Raw genomic sequence first — 23432 nt, forward strand, 5'->3', positions numbered from 1 at the left:
GCCGTGTCTGTCGAACTCCTGAATAACGACCAGCGCAAAACCGACTCGCGCGGTTCGCGAAAACGAGAACGAAAAGAAAGCTCGCGTCGCAAGCAAGAAGGACGCTTTTGGTCCAGACTGCTGAGAGAAAGGGGTATACAAGAACCTGAGACTGCGCAGAATTGATGGCGAGATCGCTCTACTCGTCGGAAAAGACAAAGGCCACGTCGCCACCGCTGACGGAAACCTGGAGGACATTAGTCAAAGCATACAGGGTGGAGCTGGGTACTCACAGTGCAGCCGTCATTCTCGTTGCAGTTGTCATAGTCGTCGCCCGAGCAGTACTGGCCGTTGGAGTACTTGCACTTGCCCGACATGTTGTCGCCAACGAGCTCAACGGTAAAGTTGAGGCGCGCGTACGTCGTCGGCTTGTTCTGGAAGATTGCAAGCCAGGCGCGGCCGTCCTTGTAGCCAACGCCCAGGTTGAGCGGAGCCCAATTGCCGACAGGCTGGTCGCCATTGGACCAGACGCAAGCGTCCTCAACAGCGACGTCCATAGAGTTGACGTAGTACTGGGCCGAGGTCGAGGAGCCCTGGTGCTGGTAGTAGTCGGCCTCGTCAGGGCATGCCAGAGGATACTCCTTGCCAGGCTGCGTGTCGATTGGGATGGTCATGGCCTCGGTGCCTGTTGAGAATGAGACTTTGCTCTGTAGAGTGGCTTTTTGACTTACCAGGATAGTCGGTGCGGCAAACGGCCGAGCTGCCCGAAAGATTGTTCTTGACGGTGACATTGACCTTGCTCGTGCCGGGAATGCAAAGCGTCGAGTAGGCGCTGTTGGTGAGGCGCAATTTGCCATTCTTGCACTGAATGCCACCGACAGATTGTCCAGTGGCGCCCTGCATCGCGGGCCACTGCGACTTTTGGTATCCGGCAGGGCAGGCGTAGGAGCACATGGCACCTTCTTTGCAGCATTCCGAGCCCGAGCACAAGCTCGACACCATAGTCTCGATATTGTCGTAGCCCGCCGCAGAGGTAGAGCCCATTGCCTGAACACCAATCCAGCCACCAAGTCCCATGTAGTCAATAGCGACGGCGCCATACTCGCTGGGAAAGACGTGGCATGGAAGGTTCTCGGGAAAGTCTGTGTCGATGCCCTGAGGGATGGAGCTGGTCGGCGCACTGGAGGAAGCCTCGCTGCTGCTCTGAGCTTGCTTGGAAGTGGTAGACGGCTCGGGAGTGCTGGAGCTGGAGCTGGAAGTCGAGGTTGGCTCCACCTTGGCCGTCGTCTCTGCCTTGGTCACGGAGGTGATGTAAGAGGTGGGCTTTGCCTTGGCCTTGAAGAAGGCGGCAGCAGAGGAGGTCGGAATGACGGTGGAGACGGGGGAGTCGGCATAGCGGAGACGTCCAGCTGCAATGCCTTCTTCACACTCCTTCTCCGACAGAATGATGTCGCCCAAGGCGCAGACAGTGACGACGTTGATTTTGAGGCCGTCTTCGTTCTCAATGGTATCGCGACGGTGAAAGTGATGATGGCGATGGGATCCCAGCGCAAGCGCCGAGGCCGTCGCAAAGATGGCGCAAGATGAAAGTAGAAGAGGCTTCATGATGGTGGGCGTGAGTGATGCGCTGAGAAGGTCGAAATGTCAACTTATGAAGCGCAAATGCTTGAACTGAGCGGTCGCAGTGAGCACCAGATCGGAGAGTGCCGCAAAAAATTGTCTGCGCGAGGCGGGATGTTGCGAGACAGGTACGAGGCGCAATGTCTTGGATTGACGGATTGTGGCGCCTGTCTGACGTAGAGGTAGTTTTGGGGAGTGAAAAAAGAGGGCAGGAGTTTCCTGTCGATGGAGCGAATTGAGCGAGTGCGCAGTTGAGCGACCGTCAAGGTCTTGTCGAATTGATCCAGGCGCAGTGAAGTTGAAGCGACGAGGAGTCGCAAACGAGCGTGAGAGCGGTGTGCTCAAAGAGTTCGGCTGGGAACTCGAAGGAAAAGCGAGCGGCGGGTTGAAGTGAAAGTAGAGAGTGAGGCTGACGGTCAAGGACGAAGAGAAGAGAGGAGAAGAGACGAGGTTGACGATGATGCTGGACGAGAGGAAGAAGAAGAGAGTCAGCGCATTCCCAAAACATGAACAACGCGTGGCCCGTGCGTGATTGTTCTTTCCTGGCCAGCCCAGAGAATTGGCATCCAATAATCGGCTCCAGTCTGCTGGAACACCTCGCCAGGTCACTTGCTCACCTTCTTTTGGCTGTCTCGTCACACTTGTTCGTTGTCAAGTTGTTGTCAAGTCGTTGCTTCGTAAGTCGTGAGGAGGAGGATGTTGTGCTGTACTGACACTCAAAGATACTCCCGGAATACCAGCCCCTTTAACATCCGTCCGAGTCCACGCTGTCGACGGAGCGTGCATGTGTGCAACAGAGTCGTCGTGACGTTGAACTCTGGCCTCCAGTCTGCTGCTGGCGGGTACCTGTACCTGACGCTAGCACAGTCGATAGCCTGTCATGCAAGGCATGGCCATTGTAACCAAGCAATCCTCGCACAATGGTTGCGATACTGGCACATGGCCAAGCGCGCGCTTCTCCGCTCCAGACCACCTGGGCATTGAGCTTTTGCCTTTTTCACTCCACACCCACAAACCTCGACGTCGACGCTGACCGCACGGCAGTAACGAGTGCCGCCAGAGGAAAAAACAATGTCGAAAAGTCGTCTTGTCGGCGTGAATTCTCTCCGACAAGCCCTTGTTTGCCCCCGGTCTGGCGTGCCGTTACACAACACCTCATTTGCCGAAGACGCAGGTACAAATCCGATTTCTTCCACAGCCAGCGCCTACAGGCCTCCGTTCCGCTGCTCAACTCTTTTCTCGTTCTGACTCGGCGTCTCCAGCCCAGCCAGGCCACGACCAAGAGCTGGTTGTCAGCTGCCCTGATGCCGTGGTCTCGACTGTTGGCTCTTCGCAACGAGCCGAGCGTGCGTGAGCATGACTGCAGCCCAGCAGCAGCGTCGCGCAAGGGAGAAGCCCAAGTCCTCATGCTCATCTCCCGCCCATGTCAACGTGCCATGGGGTGACACGGCGACACCGCCCAAACCCAGTCGGAGCATCGTCCCTCTGTCGTTTCTTCGGCCAACAAGACACATATGGCAAACCGCAGGTACATGCACCCAACCACCGCTGCTCCGTCTCCCACGCACGCTCGGCAGCACAGATGGAGCACGCCAGCACGTTTCCCGATCCTGCCTGCGTCACGACTTTTAGCCTGCTATACGAGCCCTTTCAGCTTCGTGCAGCTCCCGCACCACCACCAGAATCCTGAATCCCGTCGCCGTCTCTCTTCTCGTCCGCCGTTGTCGCCTCAAACGGACGACATTCTTGCCTTCTCGCCTCTCAATGGCTGGCAGGCCGCCATATCTCGACCACTGAGCGTCGCTGCTTCAAAACCTCGCCAGTTGCGTCAATGTCACCGTGCCATCCGATTGTGTCTCGGGCGGCGATTCGTCCAGACGGCAGAAATTGCGCACCACTCGTGCTTCTGGCGTGGGCGCAGCGAGCGCATGCGCCCTGCGACTGGGCAGGTGTTGGAAAGGAGAACGAAAATTTTTCGAGAAAAATGGTTATTTGCCCCAAACCCATTCTTGCGCTAGCCTAGCTGACTAGCCTCCTGAATGGCAGACCCTGACGTGGACCCTTGCCATGCGGCTCTTGAGCCGCAGTGGCTGCGATGAGGCTTTCTTTTCTGTCCACCGGTAATGACTTCATTCCTTCCCCTTTTTGCACTTCTTTTTCGTCTCCTCGCAACATGACGCGGCTCTGAGGAGGAGTTCCTCCTAGTCGCGCGCAAAAATTTTCCAATCCACGGATGCTACCGCCAGGAATGCGGTGTCGCCGACGTCCAAGAACTTTGGCCGACAACAGTGATAGACCGCCGTCGCCCGCAAGAATCTTCCAATATTTCCTGTGTCGCATGCGACTCGTCGACCCTCGACTTTGCCACTCTAGACCGCACGGTCGTGGTCTGACGCGACAGAGAAACGGCCCACGATGGTCGAGGAATGGGAGACTGGACTGGACTGGACTTGACCGACGCCAATAATCCAATGAGTCGCCAATCGTCGTCCGCCGCCTCCTCCCGTTACATCACACCGTCGCTGCCTGCCTGCCTGTCTGTCCGCCTGGCTGGCTGGCGACATTCGAAGAGCGCGCCATTGAACCCAGTGCGTTGGTTGGGTGGATGAAGAGCGTGTGTACGTCTCCTGCGCAAACCGACGAGTCGAGTTCAGCCCTGCAACATTACCGTCTGCTCGAGTAGGTAGACCTCTCACGCTCACGCTCTCTCTGTACCGCCTCGCTCTACCGCGCTGGGGCAGTCAGTTATGCGCTCGAAGCAAGGGGCGAGCCTCCTCCTCTTTTCTGGCCCCGAATCCGCAATCCGTCCAACGACTCCCTCCGCCGCCTGCCCACACCGTTCAACCAGCGCGGACGAATCGCAACGGGTAGCGAGGTATTGCGAGGCGGCGCCCAGCAGGGCTGGACTGGGCTGCGCTGCGCTGCCTCGCGCTCGCTCACGCGCAGCTCCGACCCGGCGCAGAGGTACATGTGAGTTGGACGTTTTGTTGCGACCCACCCCCGCCTCTTCTTGCCCTGCATATATGTGGACATACAGGCAGGCCGACGGCACCACCAAGACGGATGACTGACGACCAACGACCACGCATCCACCGTTCAATGTCGCAATCCATCGCCACGGCTCCGCCAGCAAGGCGAAGCGTAGATAGACTCCGGCCGCATGATCTGGACGCGCGAGGTGCGCTATCGCCATGTACTGTGTCCTTCCTGTCCTGCAGCCCAAACGACACGGTCCAGTCCAGTGGGCTCGGTTGCCAACGGTCGCCGTGTCTGCCCATCAGTAAATGCATGTGCGGTGTAGAGTGGACACTGAGAGGTAGGCAGGCAGGCAGGCAGGTAGGTGGCACCGCTGCACCACCGCACGGCGGTACAAATATCCATCCGCCGGAGGTATGTACTTCAACGTACCCAGTGCATGTACACGACCACGCGGCCAGAGAAGCACAGAGGATGACCAACGGCGTGGCAGGTAGTTAGGTCGGTTCGGCCTTGCAGACAAGAGCACACTGCCACAGAAAACATCAACGTGCACTCGTGACGCTCCTCCGCAAGAATTGAAAACCTACAGCAGTAACTCCACGGCGCAGGCGCTCTGTGGATTGGCTCGCCACTATCACTTCCAACCACCTGTCCTATCCTGTTCGTCTGTTGGCCGTTCTTGCGCAGTGTCATCATGGCGGCGCTTTGCCCTTCTCCCAAGCCCAACAGACTCCCGTCGCAAGACTCTGTTCTGGGCACGAAGCGAAGTAGGTACTTGCTGTATGTAGTGTAGGTAGGTGCATCGGAGGTCTTGTCTTGCGATCGACAGCTCGATCCACTCCTTTCCTGTCCATGACTGCTGGGCTGGGTTGAGCTGCGCTTGGCTGCCATGGCAACTGAGCTTGTGTGTGTGGGTTGGGCTGCATTGGATTGGGTGATAGCTGGGCGTTGCATTTTTGCCAAGGGTTGGGTGGTCGAATGGGGAAAATTGGGATGGGAGAGGATGGGAGAGGCCGACGACCACACATAGAAAGGAACGACAGAACGCAGGCAGAAAGACAGATAGGTAGTAGATATCTTTACAGTCCAAGCCAACATGGTAGGCACCTAGGGAATGAGATTAAATAAACAGCAGGGCATATGACCAGTCGATGTTTTTGGTCTAGTTCGCTCTCTTGGTCTTGGTAGCTCATCAAGACAGCCCAGGTCAGGTCAGATCAGGTCAAGTCGCGGGGAGCTTTCTGGCGTTCTGGCGCTCAAAGGCGAAGTAGACGAGGTACATGTAGGTACCTGCTGCACTTTTTGAGGAGAATACCGGGCTGGTCTGCTCGGTTGGTTGGTTGGTTGATTGGTTGGTTGGTTCTGCCATTCCTCTCTTTCTTCCTCTTTGCTTTGCTTTGCGTTGCTTTTGCTTTCTGCCTTGGCGCGGGCCTGGATGGATTTGGAGGCCGGGATGAAGAAGACGAGAATTAATGACGGAGAAAGATCAGAGAAAGCCAGGGACGTAGTCAAAAAGTGTGATGTTGCTGGTTGGGCGTCGTCGTCCTCTGCGTGCAGCGGACGGAAGCGCAGCAACTAAGCGCGCGCCTGGGCGACAGCGGCAGCGGCAGGCTTCCGCACGCCTTGTGAGGATTTCTTTCCAGCGAGTGCGACCCCGATGACCTCACGATGCCATTAATCAGCTCATCAATAGGGCCATCCGACGGCGGGAGCAGACGCGCTCAAGCGTCTGATGAGCTTCTCGAACCTCGAAGCCATGGCACGCACTGCTGGGTCAGGAACGGGCCGAAGCCGAAATCTCGCCTCGAAGAAAACGGATCTCGAGCCAGCGGAGGAGACGAAAGCTCCGTCCGGCTTATCTCCAATATCCGACAGCCGAATGGGCAGCGATGCGGGCGGGCGATGCTAAGCCCCCTCCCCGTCGGTGGTCTACAAATAAATTTTTGTTTTTGATGGTTCGAGAAGCGATGGGGCGGAGCACCTGGTTGAAGGACGGGGTTGCTCGTGTTGCCGCTATGACGTATGCTGATGGTCTCCGCGCCGGTCAGCAATGGTTGGATGGGAGAGCCGGAGTGCAGAGGCGGAGGGCGTCAGGGGAGGGACGGGTGGTCATTCATCTCGGCAGCAGTGCCGTGTCGTTGGACATTGGAGAGTGAAGGATGAAGAGAGGGCGGGAGGGGAGACGGGAGACGGGTGGATGGGTGATGTGAGATGCTTGGCCGTGGCTGACGCTGTCGCAACTGAAGTCGTTGGCGTTGTGGCGAGGAGCTGGGCAGCGGCCAGCGCTACATGCAGCGACAAGTCCGGGTGCTGTCCATATCCAATCCCTCCACCACCGCCCAAGACTCGTGTCCAAGCGTGGCGATGAAACTGAGAAATGAGAGTCGAATGCGAGGCCAAGACACGCGTCGCAATGCTGTCTGGCCTCGCGACATATACTCCTCACCTACCTCCTCCTCTCTCCTCTCTCCTGCCAGCTACTCCTAGGACCTTCCATGCCAACACTCCTCCGCAACCTACCTGCCTGACCTGACCTGAACCCGACCACCAACTTGCTTTTCCAAGCCTCGTCGACATCTACAAAGCCGCCGTTTGCTGCCTGCCTGCTGCACAACACCAACACCACTCTCGCTCCCATCCTCTCCCTCCAGACCATGGCCACCGACGCATCACCGACCAGTCGCTCACCACCGGCGCCGCCGGAAATCATCACCATGACGGCACCCTCGCCCGACGTGGCCCCCGTCAAACCCACCAAGACCGACGAACCCGCCACTCTGACCTGCGAATACCAACCCGACGACGGCGGCGACGTGCTCGTCTCGCAGGACCTGCCCTCGCAAAAGGATGTCGATGCTTGCGCCGACATGCTGGTGCTCGGCGCAGACGGCGAGTCGCGGCCGTTCAGGAGCTTGTATTCGGGCGAGGGCGTGGCGACGAGACAACTCATAATCTTTGTGCGACACTTTTTCTGCGGAGTATGTTGAATCTACAGGGAGTGGATACAATGAAAAGCTAACACCGACACGCAGAACTGCCAGGAGTTCCTGCGCGAGCTCTGCGCCAGCATCACGCCCGACGCGCTGCTCGGGCTCGAGACACCGACCTTCATCACCATCGTGGGGTGCGGGCGGCCGGAGCTGATTCCGGCGTACGCGCGCACGACGGGGTGCCAGTTCCCCATCTTCGCAGACCCGACGACGCGGCTGTACGCGGCGCTGGGCATGCAGCGGTCGCTGTCGCTGGGGCCCAAGAAGCCCGAGTACCTCAACAAGACGAGCGTCGTGCAGACGACGGTGGCGGGCATCTTCCAGAGCATCAAGAGCGGCCGCGGCGCGCTGCAGGGCGGCGACATTCGCCAGATTGGCGGCGAGGTGCTGTTTGAGGACGGCGCCGTGACGTGGATTCACCGCATGAAGAACACGAGGGATCATTCCGAGGTGCTGGAGCTAAGGCGCGTTTTGGGGTTGAAGGTCGAGGTTCCTCCTCCGGCAGAGGAGACGAGGCGCGGCAGGAGTCGCGGGGCGTCGGCCGTGTCGAAGCGGACGAGCAAGAGCTGGAGCAGGCAGAGCGGGTCGACGTCTGACAGGGAGAAGGAGGAGGAAAAGGAGAAGCGCAAGAGCAAGCGGAGGTCATTTCTGCCAGACATGTTTGCAAAGCGCGAGACTCACGACGACCGGGATAGTCTAGCGGACTCGCCGGTGGAGGGAGACTACGAGAAGAAGTTGTAGTGGATGATGCATCACGACCAAAAGTCTAGGCGTTGTGGATGGGACGGCGTTGAATTGAGCAATTGTATCACGGCGGCATGGCGAAATCCAGCGAGGAAGTTATATCACGGCGGGCTGGGCATGGTGTCATAGGTGTCTGTCGGATCAATCAGCAGTTTGCGATAATTCCGCGCTTAGTCAGGGCCTTCTCGAACAACCATCTCAGCAATTTTATCACGAAGGGTGGAGCCGCACTGCTTGAGCCGCAGACTCCAAGACTCCGAGATAGCAATCAGGTCCGCGGCGCCCAAAGCGGCAAAAGATTCCGCCGTCAGAGGAGGAACACAACCCCGCCAAACAGCCATGTTACCCCGCCGCCAACCTCATCGTCAGCCTGCATGGAGGCGCCCTGCTGTCCGGGCGAGGGGAGTGAGCCCAAGACCAACGCACCCAAATTGTCCCGAGTGAAGCTTGAGAGCGACGAATTAGGTAGAGGGACTCGCCGTTGCTCCACGTCGACATCCGTCATGGTCTGTCTGGCTTGCCGCTTGGGAACCCCCACATGGCTCATGCGCGCGCGCCGGATGGAGCTGCCGGGTCGTTCAAATAGTCCTCTCCACCCTTCCTACACGACCAATTCTGCCCGCCGACTCCTCCCTTGACCTCTCCATTCTCCCTCGAAACGATTCACACCATGTCCGCCGACACTGTTGGAAAGGTGAGCTCCCCAAACCCCACCGCCGAAGCTCTGCTGACAAACACGCCATAGACGATCAAGTGCAAGGTACGCGGTCCGCAACCCCCGCCAGACGTGACCACATTCAATTGACACACCACGCCAAAGGCCGCCGTTGCCTGGGAAGCCGGCAAGGACCTCAGCATTGAGGAGATTGAAGTCGCCCCTCCCAAGGCCCACGAGGTCCGCATCCAGGTCTACTACACGGGCGTCTGCCACACGGGTAAGCAAGCTCACCAGGGCGGCGGCGGGGAACAATAATCACAATAATACGCGAGGGCTTGGCTGATGAGAATCATTGGCGCCGCGCAGATGCCTACACGCTGTCGGGCAAGGACCCCGAGGGAGCGTTCCCCATTGTCCTGGGCCACGAGGGCGCCGGTATCGTCGAGTCGGTTGGCGAGGGCGTCACCTCCGTCAAGCCCGGCGACAATGTCGTAGCTCTCTAGTAAGTTTTGGACCCCCCTCCCCGCCCTCCTTCGATGCGTCCCGCTCCGGGCGGACCCGGGCGGACGCAGGGACTACAAACCGAATGATCGCGATCGTTGTGGCTGACAATTGGCGATAGCACCCCCGAATGCCGCGAGTGCAAGTTCTGTGTCAGCGGCAAGACCAACCTCTGCGGCAAGATTCGCGCGACTCAGGGCAAGGGCGTCATGCCCGACGGCACGTCGCGCTTCAAGTGCAAGGGCAAGGACCTGCTGCACTTCATGGGCACGTCGACCTTTTCGCAGTACACGGTCGTGGCCGACATTTCGGTCGTTGCCATCACCGACAAGGCCCCCATGGACCGCACCTGTCTGCTGGGCTGCGGCATCACGACGGGTTACGGCGCGGCCGTCATCACGGCGGGCAAGGGCGGGCTCGAAAAGGGCTCCAACGTGGCCGTCTTTGGCGCGGGCTGCGTCGGCCTGTCGGTGATCCAGGGCGCCGTCAAGAACGGCGCCGGCAAGATCATCGTTGTCGATGTCAACGACTCCAAGGAGGAGTGGTCGCGCAAGTTTGGCGCCACCGACTTTGTCAACCCCGCCAAGCTGCCCCAGGGCAAGAGCATCCAGGAGAAGCTGATTGAGATGACCGACGGCGGCTGCGACTACACGTTTGACTGCACGGGCAACGTGCACGTCATGCGCAGCGCGCTCGAGGCCTGCCACAAGGGCTGGGGCGAGAGCATCATCATCGGCGTGGCTGCGGCGGGCCAGGAGATTTCGACTCGACGTAAGTCCAGGACCATTCCCAACCATCCACCAATTCCTTTCAAACCAACCCAAACTAACTTCTTTTTTCTCTACAGCCTTCCAGCTCGTCACGGGCCGCGTGTGGAAGGGCTGCGCGTTCGGCGGCGTCAAGGGCCGCTCGCAGCTGCCCGGCCTGGTCGACGACTACATTAACGGCGACCTCAAGGTCGACGAGTTCATCACGCACCGCCAGCCGCTCGACCGCATCAACCAGGCCTTTGGCGACATGCGCGCCGGCGACTGCATCCGCTGCGTCGTCGACATGCGCGAGTGACTTGCTCGGTCTGTGCTGTAGTTGATTGAGGGGGGGAGAGTTTTCAAAAATTTCGAGAGGGCGGCTTTGTCGATGTTCTTTCTGGGCCGGGTTGGTTGAGCTTGGGGTTCTTTTTTCTTTTTTTTGCTATGCGATGATGATGTCGAGATGAAAAGTGTCTGCAGACTGTACATGTGGTCATGTGCAGCATTGTCTACCTATGCTGTTAGGTTGCTGTGGAATGGAATGGAGCTGGTTTCCAATGCCCCCATCCGTCACCGTGGTGCAAGTGATGTCCTCCTCATTACTGACAGGTCCACTGTAAAGGAGACAAATCTGATGCCGACCACGTGAGATACGTCTTCTGCACGTGAGCGGGCGGACCGGCCGGGCTTCCCACGCGCGCGGCTAATCTTGGGCGCGTACTGTAACGGCGTAAGGTACCTTGCCGTCCGTCGTCCACCGCCCGCGTCGACCACACCTGCAAACAATCTTTTTGCAACCTCGTGTACGGCGCCGCGGTTCGGGGCAGCGAGCATTGTTCGCTTTTGTCTGATTCAGACGACTCGGTTTCGCGAGCGATTCTTGCGGCTCCTTTCAAATTATTGCTAAAATTTTGAGAAGATGGTGGAGCAACTGGTCGACGTGAGTCCCGACGCGTGGTGTCGGTTTGAAGAGCGGAATTATTTGAAAGAGAGTGCGCTTCGGGAGTGGCAGCTGTGGGATGGATGTTTGGAGGGAGGTTTGAGTGGAGTAAGTGTCTTGGTGACATGGTGATGGTGAGTGGCATTGGCTGATTTGAGATGTAGGATGGTGTGGAAGAAGCGTTTGAGGCGACTGTTGCCTATCCCTATCGACTGGGACGGAACGCGTGCGAGCGACTGGTAGCGGATGTGGGAAGCTTGTAGGTTGGCCTGAGATGAATCGAGCCATCAAGCTGGCCTGAGATAGTCGAGCCATCTCACTGACGCTTTCCTCTTCAGATCACTTGGCTGCGGCAACGCTGGTGAACAAACACAGCTCACTGCACGGAAACCGCAAGCGTTGCCTGCCGGACTAGATCATCCAAAAACACTCACCTCGTCCTCCAAACCCAAACATCAACAACAACCTTATTCTTCTTCCAGATCATTGTACCAGAACATTCGTATAGACACCATGGACGACAAGGATCAGCCCACTATTCTTCCACTTCACTTGAAAGCCTCAGAGGAGCATTCCAACAATCTCGACTCGGCCGAGACTCAGATAGACGACGGATATGGCTCTGACGCAGAAAACCCGGCACGAGCAGAGTCCAGCTCGCAAGCCTCCGCTACAAACAACATCACTATGCTACCCTGCGAGCCAACCACCCCCATCACATCACCCCTCCCGCTCTCCGAAACCCCCTACCAGCTCCTCGCCGCTCACCACCCCACCAGCGGCCGCCTCTACAAAATCTCCGCCCTCCCGGGCAAAGGCCTCGGCATGCGCGCCACATGCCACATCCCCAGCGGCACGCGCCTGCTGGCCGAAACGCCCGTCCTGACGGTCTACAAGCGCGACTGGGCCTACGATACGACGCAGCGCACGGCCGTCATCTCGACATACCTCACGCTCCCGCAACCGTACGTCGAGCTCTTCGACGACCTCACGCACACCGAGGCCAGCTTCGCGCAATGGCACACCCTGATCGAGCAAGAATACAGCGACGCGCAGCCGTTCGGGCCCTCGGACCCGCCGCGCGCCGTCCCCTTCGACGGCCAGCTCGGCCGCATCGCCCAGGCGCGCGTCATGGCGACGCTGAGCACCAACGCGTTCGGCGTCGACGGGTCGCGCGACGGCATCGCCGCCGCCATCTGCCCCGAGGCGTCGCGCATCAACCACTCGTGCACGCCCAACATGCAGTTTGCGTGGAACGACAACGTCCTTGGTGGCGCGGTCACCATGCACGCCACGCGCGCCATTGCGCCCGGCGAGGAAATCACGGCCGGCTACATCGACCTGTACAAGCCGTCGACAGACCGTCAGGAGCTGCTGAGCACAAACTACGGCTTCGACTGCGGGTGCGTGGTGTGCGGGGCGGGCGAGGCCGCGGTGCGCGTCAGTGACTGCCGCCGCGAGATGATTCGCGCTGGGCTGGCCAAGGTGAGGGCGGAGCGCGAGGACTACGAGCCCGGACGGAAGCGGTTGGGTGGGGAGGCGAGGGAGTTGCTTGAGGGAGTCGCGCGGTTGCATGAGGAAGAGGGCCTGTGGGGCTTGAATTATGGTAATGTGTGAGTGGTGTTGCAACCCCTGGTTGACCCCTTGTTTTGCCCCCATCTCCTCTCCTCCCCCGACTTACCTACCGGTCCTATCCATCCCTTCCACCAATTCTCTGACTCCCCATCTATCTGCATAGCTTCCACCTCGGCACCGCCCCCGACAACCGCGCCTACGCCGAGCAGTACCTCGCCGTCCTCGTCCGCTGCCTCGGCACCGACCACAAGTGGACCAAGCGCCAGCGCAGGCAGATGAGGGAGATGGAGCAGTGGGAGCGGCGGGAGAAGGCGAGGGGGAGGGCGCTGTTGGCTGATGCTTGTGCTGCCGAGGAGGATGGGGAGGAGGAGGAGGATGGGGAGGAGGAGGAGGACGGGAAGGAGGATGTGGTGCGGGCCGAGTCGAGCAGCATGGGTGCCGCGAGGGAGGGTGCGTGTGAGCAGGAGGAGGAAAAGGAGGCCGCCTGCGACGAGAGAAGGGAAAGCCACGAGCCCGACCAACCCGACTTGCACCACACGTCAGGAGGCGACGCGTCGGCAGACGTCTCAAACTGCAATCGCTCCTCCGACACGGACACGGACAAATCTCCCAACGCCCTCATCCAGCAGCTCCCTCGCTTCAAGCAGACGGCCAGGAAGTCGACCGGAATTCCACAGGGAGACGACGACGTCGACGATGACGCAGACGACGACGGCGACTGCGACGATCCTTATGGCGGCAGGGCAAGGAAAAGGCGGCGAGGAGCGGGAGGGCGCGACCAAGACGGAGACGAAGACGCGTCGGATGGCTTTGACGGCGAAGATGAAGATGCGGTGGAGGAGAAAGAGGGAGACTGGGACACGTTCGACACGATAACCATCACCCGGCGCGGCGTGTCGAGGTCGTTTCGGCTTGTGCCGATTGACGATGAGGAGCTCGACGACGGCTACGAGAGACGGCGTGCCGGTCAGAATTCTCTTCGGTCACCGCGGCCTACTGCTGCCTCTTCCTCTTCGGCGTCGGCGCCTGGCACGAGGCAGACGGCGAGGAAGGTCCCGTCGAGCTACCAGTGCGATGGTACTGGCGATAGTGGCGAGGATGACGGCGAGAGCGACAGTGAGAGCGACGACAGTGACAGTGACGACGTCATGGAAGAAGAAGAAGAAGACGACACAGCCCAGAACCAGCACGGGCTCACGGCGCGCAAATCCCCCGGCGGGCCCTACCTGATGGCGAAGCACGTCATGGCCGCGAAAAAGACGAGCTCCGACCTCCTGCCTCACTTCCTCCGCCCGCAGCTGGCTTCGCGCCTGGCCCCGCAGCAGCAGCAGCACCAGCACCAGCCGCAGCGCAGCAGCGTCTTCCGCTTTGACGGCGACGTCTTGACCAGCACGCCGGCCTATGTCCCGACTGCTGCTGCAGACGGCGCGAGGAAGACGGCATCGTCGACGTCTCCACCGACCAGCAGCAGCAGCGTGCCCGGCGAGCATAACCGCGGCTACGTGCCGGATGAGTGGAGGGAAATCAATGCGAGACGTGTTGAGGCTGGGCTGCCAAGGTTGCAGACGGCGAGGAAGCGGACGGGAGGGCTGGGGCTTGTGGATTTTGGTGATGATGAGGAGGATGATGAGGAAGAAGAAGAGGAGGATGAGGACGAGTCGGAGCGGGTCATCTTGTGGATGAGGGACGGAAGCGGCAGGGGGTATAGACCTGAGCGGGTATGAGGGCGTCAGTGACCTGGGTAGATGGGAATGTTGGATGCGGTTGCGGTGGGTGTGGGTATGGTGGGGATGGAGATTTTGGAAAGAAAAGAGGGTTTTGAGGCATCAGGTTGAGTTGGTTGGTTGGTCGGGGTCTCTGTGTCTGTTTGTGGCGACATTCTCTCTTGGACTGTTTCTCTTTTCTTTCTCTCTCCTTCTCGACCGAAGCTTTGGAGTCTTGGATTCTGGGGTTTGCGGTTCAAGGAGTTCTGCGGCTTTTGGCTCACTGGACTGACTCCTGGACTTGGATCTAAGATTTGGCTTTGGTTTTGGGTTCTTAGAAAGACATTCTTTTTGCTACGGTTTGCTTTTGGTTTTGCCCTTTTCCTGGAGTTGGTGCGTGAGTGAATGAGTTGGTGGGTGTTGGTGGGTTAGTAAGTAGGTTGGTATGGGTTGAAGCTTGGAAGTGTGGTGGTGGTGTGTGGCGAGCAAGGGCAAAAAGCAGGGCGAGAGACGGCAATGGAGGGCGAGAGCGAAAGTACATGATTGAGAGAGGCAGAGGCGCTCGAGCGATGAGAGAGAGGAGAGAGCTAGATCGGTGGCGAGTGTGCCGGTCTGGTCCGGTCTGGTTCGGTTCGGCATTACTACCCGACTGTCGACTGGCTGACTGGCTGGCTGGCTTGGTAGCTAGTCGATGGGGTAAGTAGGGGAGGAGTTGAGTTGGCGGGTTGTTTGCATGATGCTATTTTGGTGCGCTTGACTGAGTGTCTAGACTTTGGCTGGTCGGTTGTGGTTGACTGAGTCTTTTCCCATCAAGTTCGGCGCTAGATTGTGTCCGACTCTAAGGGCGGTTTGTGTGGGAGGGGTTGGGATTGGGTTGCTTTGCTTTGCTTTGCTTCGTGTCAACGCGGTCTGGTAGGATGCTTTGCAAAGCAAAGTGCCGTCCATGCAAAGGAAGGAGACACCTTACGCACTTCAGTGTAAAGTTGAGTTGGAGACGTGGAGGTGAGGTGTATATACACGAGGCATGTTTGCCATGTAGAATGCACCGGACTGGAAAGACGCGGGTCGGTCGGACTGGTTTCGAACGTCATCGAGGCGCTTGTACGTCAATGAACTGATCACTTGGACTAGACTGTAGAGTAGCGCAGGGGGAATGCTAAGTACTTGGAGGAGAGCGTTGGAGGCCAGATAGGGATTGATAAGATGCTCCTCTGTTGTGCTTGCTCTCTTGTGCGAAGTAGATGGAGCTCTTCTGCTTGCTTGCTTGCTTTCTTGCTTTCTTGGACCACAGAGGCACTGACGACGCCGAATAAACTATGAAGATGTAGCTTCATTGGGGGCAAGAAGAAAAAACCTGATATAGTAGCCTGTAGTTCAGTTTCGACAATACTACCTAATCACAACCCATTCTATCCATTGGACAAAATCAACTGAAAGAAATCGCCGCTGCAAATATAAATAATTGATTTGCACTCCCTGATACTCGCCAGTCCACACAAGCACCTGCACACCTACACGCAGCCATGTCAAGGTTCAAAATTACACATCCACATTTTTTTTTTAAATTCGACAACAAGGAAAACAAGAGACGACGCCAACGCTAGAAGACTAGACTAGACCATCAAGAAATAACAGAGACGCTTCCCTTCCTCCCTTCCTCCCTCCATCGCGTAGAGGCTGAGTACATGTAGTAATGGTAGGGGAAGAATAGCTAGGTAGGTAGGAAGACGACGACGCGGCGATACAGTGGTGGTAGTAGTAGTAGTGAGCTAAGCACAAAATTCAAGATTCCTCCCTTTTCCCTTTCCCTCTGACTCTCTCTCCCTTTCCAATACCAATTCCAAAAAGACCTGTGTGGCGTGCTTCATCCAGTTCGATCCAATCCACCGGAATCCGATCCAACCCTATACTTTGACAACATCAAACCCCCTCCCCGCTCCATTCCCCCCACGCATCCCCTCCATCCCCTCCATCCCCTCCATCCCCTCCATCCCCTCCATCCCCTCCATCCCCTCCTCACGCCCCAAACTCCCCGCTAACGTCCTCCCAACGGACCCTCCCCGCATTAACCAACGCAGCAATCTGCGCCTCGCGGAAGCGGGCCCACTCGAGCGGGCGGTCGCGCTCCATGGCGCGCAGCTCTTCGGCGTTGACGCCCACAAAGTGCGCGCGGATGCGGCGCTCCCAGGCGTCGCGGGGTTCGTTGGGGCGCGGGGTGAGGTCGTCCGCGTATGTCGAGGGGATTGAGGGAGTGGTGGTTGAGGGGGGAGCGGTAGGGGCCGGAGAGGAGAGCGAGGAGAAGGAGGCGGCGTCGCTGCTGGAGGTGTGCGAGTGTGAGGAGGAGGGTGGTGCAAAGGCAGCGGGCTTCTCTTGTATTTGCGTCTGCGATTGCGTTGGCGGCGGCGGAGGCGCGTAGGTCGGAGCTGGCGGCGTGGAAGCGTGCAGCACAGTCGAGACCGACGTGTTTGTCGGCGTCGTCGACGAGTCGGTGCTTTGCTCATTCGCGCCCTTTTCCCCATCCACCTTTCCGCCATCCACGCCCTCCTCATCGTCATCCGCAACCGCAAACTCCTCGCCACTCCACTCCTTGAGGCGCTCAACCAGCGGCAGGGTCATGCGGCCCGCCGGGCCCGGGGCCACGAGCAAGGGGCTGCCGGGTCGGGAGCCGCCGTGCAGACAATGGCCGTGGCCGTGGCCGCGGTGGTCGTCGTCGGGGCCCAGCGTGGGCGTGCCGGGGCGGATGACGTCGCGGCGGACGCTCTGGCCCATGCGGTGGACGCGGCCTTCCTCGAGCGTCTGCGCGCGCGACGCCAGGCTGACGTCCGAGTTGTGCCGGCTGCGCAGGCCGAGCGGCGGCAGGTATTCTTCGTCCAGGTAGTCTTCCATGTCCGAGTCGCCGCCCGTGTGCGCCGAAGCCGCGTCGTTGACGACCGGGCCGTTGGTCGGAGCGAGGACAGACTCGGCAGGCAGATGGTCGCCGGCCATGGTCGAGGTGGCAGATGTGGGAGCCGTGGCATAGTCGGCGTCGGTGCGGAGCGAAGAGGATGAAATGGACGAGAGGCTGTTGGCGAGGCGGTTGGACAGCTCGAGCGGGTTCAGGGGCTGTGATACGGGGCGGCATTCGGGATACTCGGCCTCGAAGCGCTGTATGATGCCTTGGAGGGTGTTGTCGAGGAAGAGCAGACGCTTGTAAGCCATGTCGTTGTTCGCCCTCGCCTCTCGCGCCAGCGCCGGTTGCAATCGCGCGCGAATCTTGCGCGCACTCGTCAAGAGATTCTTGCTCATGACCTTTGCCTTTGCGCTCGTCGAGCTGGAATCCCGATGTCCAATACGACTGGAGCTTCTAGGCGTTGCGGCGCCACTGCCAGGTCGGCTGCCAATACCAGGAAGACTCGTCTTTCTTCGCAGGTTGTCCGACGCCTTTTCAAGCAAGCAGTAATTCAGCGCCTTGACCAGACCCGTGCCGCCGACAATGTAGTCCTCGTCTGGCGCCACCGACGAACTGTCGTCTTCGGTTGCGGTGGACTCCTCATTGTCGGTTTCGTCGTGGCCGACGAGATGAAGAAGCACGTCTGGAATCTCGACATTGTTCTTGTCGACCACGTCCGAAATGGTGCCCGTCGAGTCGCCGAGGCCGGTTTCCTGCGCCGTGCACCGCTCCATGTTGCGCAGGCAGTACGCCACAACCTGCTTGGCCAGCGCCTTGACGACCTCGCTGCTTTCTGGCGCAGGGACGTCCAAATCAACACAAATAATGGAATCAGACACGCGCACCGCAACCATGAGCGAGGCGTACAGTGCGCACGCCTCCTCCTGCGAAGACTCGTCATTGGCCGACGCCAGCGCCGAGATTTCGGGATTCTCGAGAATGTTGAGATGGGCCAGCTGCGGGCACTCTGGCAAGACTTCCGCAAGACCAATCGCCTGCGCAGGCGTCATTTGCACGTCTTCGAGGTGAATGCGCTTGAGGAAGCGCATCTGCGGCATGTACTTGCGGAGCGTGCCGAGCGCGCTTGGGTCCTGGGCAAAGAGGCTGTGGTTGTGCGAAAGATCGATGAAGCGAAAGTTGGACATGGCCACGAGGCGCGGGAACAGCGGCTTGATGGAATCGGGAGTCAGGTTGCAGTCAGCCAGGCCAAGCGCCCACAGAGGAATCTTTTCATTGAGTCCTTCGCACAGCCGTGCCATTCTGTCGCCGAGGTCGTTTCCGCCCAGATCGAGGCCGTGGCAAACGCCTGACCGCAGGTAGCGGACGACGTGCTCCAGACTGTCGTCATCAAGACTGTTGCTTGACAAGCCCAGTCTTTGTATGCCGCTGACAACGACTCCGTCGATGATTTTGCGCACGTTTTGAGACGTGAGAGCGCAGCTTGCCATGAGAAGTTCCTCCAGATGCGATCCGCCCAAACGCTCCGACAGAGACTTGCACAGAATCTCTGCAATGTCGTCCGGCGGTATCTTGACCATCTTCTTTTGCTCCGACGGATGCATCTTGGGCTGGACGCGGGGCTGCGGAAAGGGAATGCTGGAAACGTCCAATGCCTTGAGAGAGCGGCACATGTAGACAAACAGACTAATATGTTTCCAGCCCTCGCGCGTGATTTTGGGATTGTTCTTCAAGCTGAGCTTCTCGACGACGCCCGTCCGCTCGACGGGCTCATGAGACGAATTGCGCCGCCGCCGGTAATCGGGCGACTTTGCGGCAAGCAGACCAGCAAGAACAACCCGCACGCCCTCGTCCGTCATGTCCGCATCTTCCATCAACAGCTTTTTCACCGGCACGACTGCCAGCCAGTCCCCAAGAGTGTTCATGTCGGCCAACGTCAGCCGAGACCCGTTGAGATTCAAACAGGAAACTGCGCCGGGCGTCGCAATGGGGCAATTGGACGTTTCCGACAGCTGCTCCGTGATGCGTTTCAAAATGGGCGTTTCTCTCAGCTGGCAGCAGCGACGATATATTCTCAGGGGGTCTGTCGTAGGGCGGTCCTGCGGTTTGCTCGGTCTCGTCTGATCGGATCCCGGCGTCGACGTGTCGTCATCGTCTCTTGTCAACTCCATGGGCACGCTGCCATTCTCCTCGGCCTTTCGCCTCTTCTTTTCTTTCCGCTCTTTACGTTCTGCCTCGGAGCGCTTCTTCTTTTCCTTCTTTTTGCTGCCGTTTCCGGCGTCCTTCTTCTCGTCCAAGACCGTCCCCTCGGGATTAGGCTTATCAACGTTTCCCACCTCTTCATTACTGACGGCGACGACGCCCTCCTTTTCCTTTTCCTTTACGACGGCTTCGGGATTCTTAAGCGCCTCGCCCTCGCCGCGCTCCTTTAATCTCTTGGTCTTGCTCTTTTTCCGCTCGGGCGACTCCCGGTCGTCCTTGTAGCGCGGGGTGCCGGCAATCTCGACATCGACGCAAAACGCGACGCGCCGCAACTTTGAATTATCCAACTCGGGCACCAGACAGCGCTCGCGGTTCGAGTCGACGTTCATGACCCTGCGCGGCACGCACCCGCCGTTGCCCGGCACCTTTGTCGCCGGCGGCGCCTGCGAGCCCGACGACAGCCGCCGCAGCGCGTTGGACAAAAAGCTGCCCCTCTGCGGCTCCGGCGGCTGCGGCACGTAGGGTTCCATGCTCTCGCTCTCCTCGCGCTGCTGCTGCTGCTGCTGCTGCTGCCTCTGCGCGCCCGGCGTCGGCGACGCCTGGCCCAAGCCCGGCGAGTAGGGATTCACCAGCGGAAGACTGCCGCCATTGCTATTGTTGTTGCCATTCGCCTGCCCCTTGTTTGCCTGGCCATTGGTGGCCGCGCCGTTGGAGGCTCCCGGCGACGAGCTGAACTTGGAGCTGAGGTTGGATATCCACGAGCCGCGGCGCGACAGCGTGCGCGCGTCCGGAGGCGTGGTGCCCGTCTTGTCGTTTGCATTGGAATTCCTGCCAAGGATCGAGGGTCGCTTGTTGATGCTTTTCGGCGGGGTAGCCGTGGCGGCGGCGGCGGCGGCGGCCGAGTCTTCGGGCTTTTTGTCGTGGTCGTCGTTTGGCTTGTCCTTGTCGTGATTCGCGTTCAGGTTGTTTTGCGCGTCGGCCGCCGGGATATCACCTGCTGGGGCATGGCGGGAAGGATGCGCAGTCGCAGGTGCCGCGTCTCGAACGGGGACGGCGGCGGCTTGGGAACTCGGCGGGTGTGTTTGTGCAGCTGCTGCTCGCAGTTGATCTGTTTCGGCGTTGGTCAGCACGGCGTGTGTCGTCGGCATTGATAGCGAGTCGGGGCTACCGACCTTTGTTGGAATGATGCAACCAACTGACGTCGACGCCGTGGATGCCGTCCATGTCTCGTAGCGCGGTGTCGGTGGGGAGGAGGTGTAGAACTACAGCTGAGGAGCCATGCGGAATATCGCGGCGGGAGGGTTGGTGGGTGGGAAGTCAAAAGTTAAACGGGCGGAGGTGTGCGGTGGGGAGGATAAGACGGGACCCCGAGGCGTGGCGATGGCGGAGACGAGCGAGACCTGAGGCAGGGCGACGGGATGCTATAAGGTCGACATGATGATGGACGAAAGGGAGCGATGGTCTCGGGCAAGGCAGAGTGGCAGTCCCTTGGTCTTTGGTGCGGTTGGTGGTGGGATAAGCCGGGTCAGGTCAGTCAGGTCCACCGCGGACACAGATTTGTCGTCTCTCATCCGATGATGCAACACTTTGGCCAACTTATCACGCGCCCGCCCGATACCTCCAACCATGCGCAATCGGACTCTGCATCGCCGTGTCTTTGCCCTCTGATTGTAATCATCGCCACGCCTTGCGCCGCTGCTGGTCCGCCCGCCTGTTCGTGGCGCTCCTCCTGTCCTCCGCACCCAGGCCAGACCACTCCTCCCGCCCCTTGCGCCATGAGCATCATCACCTACCTGTTCATCATGGCATGGACCTCACTCGTGGGCTTTATTTAGCTTGGTTGCATTGCATTCCATCATTGAATCAAAACGGGTATCTGAATTGAGCAAGAGCATCGTGTTTTTGATTCGTTCATCTTCTGCCGTTCCTCCGAACCCTATCCATCCTGCGCCGAAGAAACCCTCAGACCTCTCCTTTTTGTCGTCGCAACAACCGCTTAAGCCTCGGCCTGGATGGCGGCAATCTTGGCCTTGACGCGCTCCTCCTTCTGGGCCTTGGTGAGCTTGGTCTGGCGGTACTTGAGCGACTCGGCCTTCCACTCCTCCTTGGTCTTCTTGTTCTTGGCCTCGGGGTCGGCCTTGAAGGGGTCCTCGCGGATGGCCTTGTGGGCCTCCTCGTAGAGCTCCTCGACGCCGTCGGCCTCGATGCCGTCGTCAATGTAGCCCTGGAACTGCGACTTGTAGCGCTCCTCGTCGTCGTCGGCAAGAGTCTCCATGTACTCGGCGACGTGGCCACCGAAGATGTACTTGCGGAGAGTCTCGGCGTCGAGCTCCTTGGTCTCAATGTCGTAACCGGGGAAGCGGCTCTCGGAGTGGGGAATGTAGAGACCGCCGTCGGAGGCACCCTTCATGGCGCCAAAGACACGGGCACCGGTCGAGGTGCGGACGAGACCGACGTCAAGGAAGACCTTGAAGGGGCGGCGACCATCCTCACCCTCGGCAGCCTCGGTGAGCGTGTACTCGCCATCGGCCTCCTCAACACCGGTGAACTCCTCGTCAAGGCCGAGCTTCTTGAGGGCGCGGCGGGCGACGAGCAGGCCGGTGGCGTAGGCAGCGGCCCAGTTGGTGAGACCGTGGCTGATGCCGTAGCGCTTGAGCTCGTGGGAGTAGGCAGCGGCAAAGACCTTGTCGCCGTTGAGCTCAGAGGTGACAATCTGGCAGATGATGTCCTTGTTGGTGAAGCGGACGACCAGGCGGTACTTGGGCGCGTTGTACTTGTTCTTGGCCTGGGTCACGAGACGCTTGCGGGCGTAGTAGTCGGTCTTGCCGGACCTGCGGCGCGCGTACTTGACCTGGAAGCGGCTGCAAATTGTTAGAGTTGAAGCGACGAAAGACGAGCTGGGTGTTGAGTGAGGTGAGCCCCGACTTACCTGAAGTACGCGCTGTTCTTGACGAGCTTGGTGAAAGGCATCTTGACAGTTGCTCAACTGTGTAAAAAATCCCCGAGTCAGCAATTGACGCTTCAGACCATCCGAAGCAACTTGTAAGACTCCAATTCAATCATCGCACCCCAGCGAGGGCGTCGGCATCGCGTCGACGCTTCAGCCCGCGCTGAAGCTCGTTCATGGTGGTGTCGCTCAAGGAGCCATCGGATCGCGCTGCAGGGCAGACTTACGAAGAGGTTCCGCGGTGTGGGTGGATGGTCGTCGGTGGTCGTTGTGGAGGAGAGGATGGAGGACCTTTCATGAATTTTGAATCGCGCACGGACCACTCAAAAGCTTCTTGTGGGTTGCCCACAACCGACGAACGGAACCTACACCAACATCAAAGTCGTAACTATGGCTACTCCCTGTAGCTCTGCGGAAAGGCCTTAGCAACCTCCAGTCTCAAGTGCGTAAGATGCACGAATGCTCCCAAGGTGCCTGCTTGCATCTCGACATGGAAATTTGTCTCATCCCCATCACTCCATGCCCACTGTTTCCCCTCCGTCGCGCTCCTGCGCCACACCTCCAGCCAATACCAAGCCACCGCTCCACAGCTCAAAGAACACCAACATCAACCACGCCAAAATGCAAATTCCACGCCCACGCAATCGCTTCTGCGCTTAGGATTAGAAACTGTGACACATGTGACTACGACTGCTCCCTGTAGCGCTGCAAAAAGGCCTCAGCAACATCCAACACCTAATGCGCAAGACACACGAAGACTCCCTGTTCCTCGACATAGACATTTCCTTATGCTCCACGGCCGCTCCCACTTGGTCGCGCTCCCCCACGTGCAGTTGCAGCCCAAACCTCCAAAACACTACCTAAAATCAACCACGCCAAAATCCCAAATCCCACGCCCACGCAATTGCCTGTCTACTTCGTGACACACGTAACTACGACTGCTCCCTGTATAGACGCA

General features: G+C 59.1%; 8 protein-coding genes across 8 annotated transcripts; 2 read left to right on the forward strand and 6 right to left on the reverse strand.

The window, feature by feature from the left end:
* Positions 1 to 178: 178 nt before the first annotated feature.
* Positions 179 to 1584, reverse strand: BKA78DRAFT_296838 (uncharacterized protein; the record flags this gene model as incomplete). Its single annotated transcript, XM_066886671.1, has 3 exons — positions 179 to 226; positions 273 to 664; positions 711 to 1584. The coding sequence occupies 3 exons, from the start codon at positions 1582 to 1584 to the stop codon at positions 179 to 181; spliced, it is 1314 nt and encodes a 437-aa protein (XP_066742283.1).
* Positions 1585 to 4024: 2440 nt separating this feature from the next.
* On the reverse strand, positions 4025 to 4895 carry BKA78DRAFT_158707 (uncharacterized protein). Its single transcript, XM_066883069.1, has 2 exons — positions 4302 to 4895; positions 4025 to 4255 (listed from the first exon to the last, which is right to left on the reverse strand). The coding sequence occupies exons 1-2, from the start codon at positions 4790 to 4792 to the stop codon at positions 4111 to 4113; spliced, it is 636 nt and encodes a 211-aa protein (XP_066742284.1). The 5' UTR covers positions 4793 to 4895; the 3' UTR covers positions 4025 to 4110.
* On the reverse strand, positions 4835 to 6152 carry BKA78DRAFT_158436 (uncharacterized protein). The gene has a single exon (XM_066883066.1). It carries the CDS (start codon positions 5674 to 5676, stop codon positions 4999 to 5001), a length of 678 nt encoding a protein of 225 aa, XP_066742285.1. The 5' UTR covers positions 5677 to 6152; the 3' UTR covers positions 4835 to 4998.
* A 1098-nt stretch (positions 6153 to 7250) lies between these two features.
* Positions 7251 to 8066, forward strand: BKA78DRAFT_241487 (AhpC/TSA antioxidant enzyme-domain-containing protein; the record flags this gene model as incomplete). The annotated part of the gene is made up of 2 exons (XM_066883920.1): positions 7251 to 7556; positions 7611 to 8066. Coding segments are annotated over 2 exons (762 nt in total), but the record flags the coding sequence as incomplete, so codon positions are not given.
* Positions 8067 to 8818: 752 nt separating this feature from the next.
* BKA78DRAFT_158440 (S-nitrosoglutathione reductase) lies at positions 8819 to 10786 on the forward strand. Its single transcript, XM_066883067.1, has 6 exons — positions 8819 to 9006; positions 9058 to 9072; positions 9133 to 9247; positions 9337 to 9472; positions 9593 to 10242; positions 10319 to 10786. The coding sequence occupies exons 1-6, from the start codon at positions 8983 to 8985 to the stop codon at positions 10534 to 10536; spliced, it is 1158 nt and encodes a 385-aa protein (XP_066742287.1). The 5' UTR covers positions 8819 to 8982; the 3' UTR covers positions 10537 to 10786.
* Positions 10787 to 16447: 5661 nt separating this feature from the next.
* On the reverse strand, positions 16448 to 17152 carry BKA78DRAFT_317914 (uncharacterized protein). Its single transcript, XM_066888741.1, has one exon. It carries the CDS (start codon positions 17052 to 17054, stop codon positions 16455 to 16457), a length of 600 nt encoding a protein of 199 aa, XP_066742288.1. The 5' UTR covers positions 17055 to 17152; the 3' UTR covers positions 16448 to 16454.
* BKA78DRAFT_236712 (uncharacterized protein) lies at positions 17142 to 20775 on the reverse strand (the record flags this gene model as incomplete). Its single annotated transcript, XM_066883863.1, has 4 exons — positions 17142 to 17396; positions 17550 to 20064; positions 20125 to 20617; positions 20700 to 20775. Coding segments are annotated over 4 exons (3339 nt in total), but the record flags the coding sequence as incomplete, so codon positions are not given.
* A 748-nt stretch (positions 20776 to 21523) lies between these two features.
* BKA78DRAFT_253493 (60S ribosomal protein uL18) lies at positions 21524 to 22497 on the reverse strand (the record flags this gene model as incomplete). Its single annotated transcript, XM_066884826.1, has 2 exons — positions 21524 to 22388; positions 22457 to 22497. The coding sequence occupies 2 exons, from the start codon at positions 22495 to 22497 to the stop codon at positions 21524 to 21526; spliced, it is 906 nt and encodes a 301-aa protein (XP_066742290.1).
* Between the last annotated feature and the right edge of the window lie 935 nt (positions 22498 to 23432).

Source organism: Phyllosticta capitalensis (genome assembly GCF_038381095.1).
Source record: "Phyllosticta capitalensis strain CBS 128856 chromosome Unknown BKA78scaffold_7, whole genome shotgun sequence".
NCBI lineage: Eukaryota > Fungi > Ascomycota > Dothideomycetes > Botryosphaeriales > Phyllostictaceae > Phyllosticta > Phyllosticta capitalensis.

What these genes read in the sequence shown, in the direction of transcription:
- BKA78DRAFT_158707 (XM_066883069.1), bottom strand. Translation starts at nt 4,792, where the DNA reads ATGGCGATAGCGCACCTCGCGCGTCCAGATCATGCGGCCGGAGTCTAT. An exon ending in CGAGGCGGTACAGAGAGAGC is followed by an intron (nt 4,256 to 4,301) that starts GTGAGCGTGAGA and finishes GTAATGTTGCAG; the next exon opens with GGCTGAACTCGACTCGTCGG.
- BKA78DRAFT_158436 (XM_066883066.1), bottom strand. Translation starts at nt 5,676, where the DNA reads ATGTTGGCTTGGACTGTAAAGATATCTACTACCTATCTGTCTTTCTGC.
- BKA78DRAFT_158440 (XM_066883067.1), top strand. Translation starts at nt 8,983, where the DNA reads ATGTCCGCCGACACTGTTGGAAAG. An exon ending in CACGGGCGTCTGCCACACGG is followed by an intron (nt 9,248 to 9,336) that starts GTAAGCAAGCTC and finishes GGCGCCGCGCAG; the next exon opens with ATGCCTACACGCTGTCGGGC. An exon ending in CCAGGAGATTTCGACTCGAC is followed by an intron (nt 10,243 to 10,318) that starts GTAAGTCCAGGA and finishes TTTTCTCTACAG; the next exon opens with CCTTCCAGCTCGTCACGGGC.
- BKA78DRAFT_317914 (XM_066888741.1), bottom strand. Translation starts at nt 17,054, where the DNA reads ATGACCCTGCCGCTGGTTGAGCGCCTCAAGGAGTGGAGTGGCGAGGAG.